This window comes from Morone saxatilis, unplaced genomic scaffold (genome assembly GCF_004916995.1).
Source record: "Morone saxatilis isolate NCDOM2014 unplaced genomic scaffold, NCSU_SB_2.0 Contig8, whole genome shotgun sequence".
In the NCBI taxonomy this organism is placed as follows: domain Eukaryota; kingdom Metazoa; phylum Chordata; class Actinopteri; family Moronidae; genus Morone; species Morone saxatilis.
Genome location: NW_023340257.1, coordinates 24,523,347 through 24,529,233, shown reverse-complemented (window position 1 = coordinate 24,529,233; position 5,887 = coordinate 24,523,347). Strand labels below are relative to the sequence as shown.

Genomic DNA, 5,887 nt, shown 5'->3' with positions numbered 1-5,887 from the left:
GTGTGCGGCCTGCCTCCGTCCGCCGCAGCCTCTCCTCTGCCAGATGTGCCGTGTTTGTTCGGGGAAGGACCGGGCGACCTCACGTTGCCGTCCTGCTGCATCCCGTGGGTTCGTTTCAGCTGCCGGGCGCTCGCTATCAGGAACTCAATCTGATTTGCTCCCTCGTAGTTCACGCAGCCACGGCACACCACCTCGCTGAAGTCCCACACCACAGTCCACGGCATCTTGGGCAGGTCGCACAGGTAGCACCACTGGCGCCTGGAGGAGGAGGGCGACGACATGGCCGTGCTAACGCGCTAAGCTACACGATAACCTATTTATCTTTAACAGGTGCACGCCCTCTTTGCTGACGACTTTCTCCTCCAACGGGCCTCGAACTACTTCAAAAACACGTTACACATTCCACGGATATAAAATCAGACGAAACGTTTGAGTTGTTGTCGCTCTTTTTGCCCCATTTGTTTGTTTTGTTTACCCACTTCGGCCTAGCTCTTTTGCCTGCTGTCAACTGCTTCCCAGACGGACGCTGGGACGTTACGTAACCTTTCGAGGTGCATTGTGGGTGTTGTAGTTTCCTCGCCCGGTGTGGTCAACGCAAACCTTCCCGCTGTGCCTGCTTTTGGAACTACAACCCCAAAAAACTGGCACGGAAGTGAAGAAATTACAGGTCACAGGTCAGTTTGGCGTCAACACATGTGCGCTCGTCGTAGCCACGCGTTTTTGTGGTAGGAACACTTTTAAATTGAGTTCTTTTGCGGTTGTTTAAACGCAAAAATGCCGAGGAACATATCGTCTTCGTCGAGCGAAGATGAAGCGGACAGCCCTGCTGCAAAATCACCCGTAAAGCAGAAAGAAGCCGGTAGGTTCTGGTGTTGGTTGGCTGATGTGCTAATGGTTCGTTCAGTTAGAGCAGAAATACAGTGCTAGTGTTAATACACAGTACTGTAGGCTGTGACTTATAATAACATGGGCTCCTATTCTTATTCTATTTTTTACCCTTTGACTCATTAAAACAAAATAAATTACTGCCATGTGTTTAGAGTTTAGATATGTTTGAATAAAAATGTGTAACCACTCTGTTAGTTAAGCTGTGACTGACTCTGTGTCATCCTGTATTTAAGATAAGAAGAGATAACATCACACACACGTTGTCTTTAGGTGTTCTGTGTATGTCTAATGTGCTGTGTTATTTTACTGGTGAAGTGATGGAGACGTGCTGTTTGCATCCACAGATAAGCAGACCACCACCAGGTACCAGTGTCCAGCTGACTTTGTGTCTTTCTGCCATAAGCCCTGCAGCAGCACTCTCACACAGAGTCTGAAGAGCAACAACAACGAGTTATGGCTCATTAAAGCTCCTGCCAGCTTTAACCCAGAATGGTGGGTACAACCTTTCCCCGTCTCTGTCGCATTTAATCTAAAGCTCTGCATACACTTCAGTCTACTAAACACCAAATTATCTCTCAAGCTGAATAATAAACTGGTTTTGATGTTCTAACAAAGATTAACATCACGAGGATTACAGTGGATCACTGCTTTTTTTAAGATAGCGTAAAGTTATGCCAATAAATTAAAGTGAGTCAAAGACAACCCTGGCTGAGAGTTACAATGAGGGAATAAAGGTAAATGCTCAAATGAAGCCTAATAGTAGCACATTTAGATAAGATTCACTCCGTAATGTTAAACCGCAGACTTTGGTAGACTTTGGCAGGAAAGCGCCACAACTTACCCTGGCGAACATCCAACATCCATAAACTGTCCTCTACGAGAAGGACCAACGTCGTCTTCATCTGCTGAGGACACTGAGGTCACTTTGGTGTGTGCAGGACTCATTTTATGACACTCTGGTGGCAGTAGTCTGTCGGGGAGCTGGAAGCACAGAAAGGGACAGAAAAAGACTCAACAGACTGGTTAAGAGGGCTGGTTCAGTCCTGGACTGCCCTCTAGACTCCATAGAGGAGATGGGTGAGAGGAGGGTGTTACCCAAGCTGATGTCAATCATGCACAACACCTCTCACCCCCTGCATGAGACTGAGCAGCTCCATCAGCAACAGACTGCTGCACCCACAGTGCAGGAAGGAGCAGCAGCAGCTGTCAGACTCTTTAACTCAGCAACAGCATAATGTCTCCGTCTTACGTCTTACACACACATTATTATTAATAGTAGACCTGTACTTTGTATCTGTATCTTTCTATCTATTTCTAAAAGTTACAAAGGCCTTGTTTCTACCAAGCAGTCAGGTTCAGTTCAGTGTCTCCCCACGGTACCAACAGAACCATTGTAATCTGTCCTGGTTTTTTCGTACCTTTCTGTTGAGGTATCTTGCACTCTGAACCGGGCCACACTGCAGACCACTGATTCCTTATAAACAGTCTCTGCAGTAGTATGTGTGGTAACGTAAGAGACTTGCCCTGGGAACTGGATGGTCCCCAATTCAGGTCCATCATGCACAACAGTATGGAGTGTGGTAGCTAAAGAGGTGCCAGTTCCACCTCCTGGGCACTGCCGAGGTGCCCTTCAGCAAAGCTTCATCTTCATCTTCATCATAAAGTGACAGTGGAGCAGCTGGAGACAGGCTTCATCACATCAGTCTGAAAGGTTGTGTAGTCTGGTGTAAACCTTTCCCGTTCTGTTTCGTGTGAATGATGCCTAACCCCACCTCTCTTCCGTCCATCCAGTTTCAGTGGTGTCAAGGTGCCCCTCTCAGGTCTCCAGACCCTGAAGGTTCCTGCCGCTGCAGGCGGAGCCAAGACTGGGAGTGGGCAGCAGATCTACAGCATCCTGGCGTCCACCCACGGTACCTCAGAGCTCCACCTGCTCACCAGTGACGGGCAGTCGTCAGATAACGTGGTTTTGGGCCCCGCTTTTTCAGGCCTGCTAAACGTGTGTGAGAGCTATGGAGACAGCAGCGCCAACCAGGCCCCTCAGGTCATCCCCGCCACTCCAGCTCCCTCCATACCGCCAGGGCTAAAACAGCGATTCCACCCCTTCGGCAGTAAGACCCCCACGCTGACCTGCGTGGCGGAGAGTGAGACGGATGGAGCCGCCTTCGGGCCCTCGTCCGCAACTCTCCGGCCCCTGGTAGTCAAACGGTTCGCGGAGGATACATGGCGGGAAGAGGAGGAAGAAGGGAGGAAAAAGAAGAAGAAAAAGAAAGAAAAGCGAATAAAGTCCGAGCGAGAGGAGGAGTCGATGGAGGTGGTGAGAGTCAAAGTGGAGCCTGTAGCTGAAAGTGAGGACGGAGTGACGATGGAGGTCCCCATCCAGGAGGCCGAAGAGAAGAGGAAGAAGAAGAAGAAAAAGAAGGACAGAGAGCGCGAGGAGGTGGAGGAGGGCGTGGAGCCCAGTGCGAGGGTGAAGGTGGAACAGGTAACAGTGAAATGTGAACCAACAGACTCTTTATATGGCGACGCAGTGGAGGGTTCTGGGAAAAAGAAGAAAAAGAAGAAGAAAAGCAAAACTGATGACGACTGACTTAACGTCACTTTGTTTTTTTTTATGTTTAGTTTTCTGTTTTTGTTTTGTTTGTTTTTTACCTTATGTCTGAACCCATCTGAGAGCCAGTTTACTACTAATTCACCCCAGCTTATTGATGGTTGCATAATGCAATGCAATGCTTGCTTTGGCAGGACATTGAATTCAGAGAAAAAAACAAACACATCCTGAATCAATTGAACAGGGAAACAAATTATGCTTATGTCTTTAAGGCCGATGTTCCTATCATTATGAGCTCAGAAAGTGACAGTTTTACACACAAAGAATGTGTGCAACCGCAGTCATCGAACAGTACATGAAGAAGAGTGTACGAAAGGGGAATTTGTGCGGTCGTGTCTGTCAAATTGTGGTAGTTTTTATGGGATTATGCTCACACTCTGTTGCTGTGTTTGTGTACATATTTACACAACCGGCCTGGTAACGTCACGGGTTTGGCAGCCGGTTTAGACAACCAGAGGTGATGTGAAGTCAGAATAATGGTTCATTGTCACGTAAGGTTAGCTTTTCTTTTAAGGATGTGAGTCACATGTATTGTGGAAATTATTTGTCTGCAGGAAACACGTGTTACAAAATAAACTCCAACAGTGGTTAAAGGAAATGAAAATGAAGAAACGTGCTTGTGTTTTTGTCCCGCAGTCTGTCCGTGCAAGTGTTCCAGTGCCGCACAACATTTTCCCCTCCTGCCTTGTTAGAGCAGTGATTTCATCCAGCAAGAATGAAACTTGAACTCGTGTTGTAAGTCAGACTGCGGCTTTTAAAATTGTGCAACAATAAGTAAGTGCACAATTTACAAGCGGTAGTTTTCTTATGATCAGAAGCTTTTGGTGGAAGTTATGTCACAGGGGAAAGCAAGTCTTTTTTCTCTTGAGAGACATTGAATTTTACTAAATTATTTTATAAATTAGCAATATGAGTAGTATATTTGCCAATAAACTGTACTGTAAAATATATTTTTTGACTGGTTCAGAACAAAATGTGTCTTTTTGTAAATATCAGATGGTCATATCACCACTTCTGATGCAATGGAAGCGTCTCCTTGAACACAGAGGCTGAGAAATCTGATGAAAGTGCACTTTTTTTGCACATTAAAGTTTTTTTTGCCTTCCGTTAAATAGGTCCAGTGCAGAGTTTCACGATGATCTTTATGATCTTTTCAGTGGCTTTTCGACTCTGCCATGACTCAAACTATGCAGGAAACCCTTCACGGCTATAATCTGTTGGCGTGCTTAAAGTCGTATTTAAATAATGCTTTATGTCGGCACAAAATATTGGCATCAAGAACCTACAGTGGTTGATCCCAAGTCTATAAATCTCTGCATATCCATCGCCAGCAGAAATTCTTTTCAATTAAATGCAACAGAGAAATAAGCAGTTGTGACAGGGAGATGGCGCCACAGTCCAGCCTGTTTCCTGTGTGGAGCAGCAGCCTGCAGCCTCTGAACAACCTCTTATTATTTATATGCTATCATCTATTTTCACTAATGTAACACAGATCCGCTGTTGCTCTCCAGACACACACAAAGAAAGGATTTATAATTTTTCCATTTTGTGACGGTAGAGAATCATCAGCTATCAGTGAGACTCAGGTGAAAAGTCTCAGTCCAGGCTCTGCATCCTCCCCTCCTCCCTCCCTCCCTCCACTGCTCCCCTCTTCCTGCTCTGCACCGGAGTATGGTCCTGTTTCTTAATGAGCTCAGGCACCTTTGGCGCTATCGCACTCCCACCATCTGTAGTAACCCTCTGCACATGCTGCAAGGCTTTATTGATCCAGCTTCATGTGTGCACAGTATTTCTCCTGCTAAGGGTTCAGCTGGACCCAGAGTGAACAAAACCATGTTAGAGTTAACAAAAAAATTAAACCTTAACATACCAACGAGAATTTTTTTAATAGTTTTCTCCTCTCTCAATTGGACTTGGTTTCCATCTAGATGTCTAGATTTTTTTGGTTTATCAGGCAGCCATTATAGCAGAGAGCCACAGATGTCAGATGCTGGATCAAGCGTTTCCCTGTGAGTCGCATCTAATGCCAGATTTCTGTGTATCCTCACAGGTATGTTGAATGTGTGTGTGAGCGTCTTCAGAGCCAGAGTCTGCAGGCTTGAGTGCATGGGTGTGTATGTCTATGTAACTGAAAGAGAGTGTGTGTGTGTGTGTGCAGCTGCTTAAAGTCAGTGAAATGAAAAATGATTTTTACTCTGTTGGCTAAATCTTCTTAACATACTTCCTTTAGACATTTCCTTTCCTTCCTTAAAAATTGTATCTGTGCCAGTTGCTTCATGTTAAACCAGTAGGAACTACTAAAAAGTATCACATTTTTTGAACTATTGATCCATACGATTTCCCAGTGGTCTACAGGTTTGAATGGTCCAATCATGTGTTAGGTCTTGGAAT

General features: G+C 45.6%; 2 protein-coding genes across 2 annotated transcripts in view; one reads left to right on the top strand and one right to left on the bottom strand.

Annotated features, from left to right (window-relative positions):
* irf2bp1 (interferon regulatory factor 2 binding protein 1) overlaps nt 1–519 on the bottom strand; it is a 5,316-nt gene extending 4,797 nt beyond the window's left edge. Inside the window, exon 1 of the mRNA XM_035679563.1 lies at nt 30–519. Coding sequence (XP_035535456.1) covers nt 30–281 — 252 coding nt within the window. The 5' untranslated portion in view covers nt 282–519. The remainder of the gene's footprint in view (nt 1–29) is intronic.
* A 4-nt stretch (nt 520–523) lies between these two features.
* polr1g (RNA polymerase I subunit G) lies at nt 524–4,505 on the top strand. Its single transcript, XM_035679564.1, has 3 exons — nt 524–859; nt 1,233–1,380; nt 2,680–4,505. The coding sequence occupies exons 1-3, from the start codon at nt 775–777 to the stop codon at nt 3,473–3,475; spliced, it is 1,029 nt and encodes a 342-aa protein (XP_035535457.1). The 5' UTR covers nt 524–774; the 3' UTR covers nt 3,476–4,505.
* Nucleotides 4,506–5,887: the final 1,382 nt, after the last annotated feature.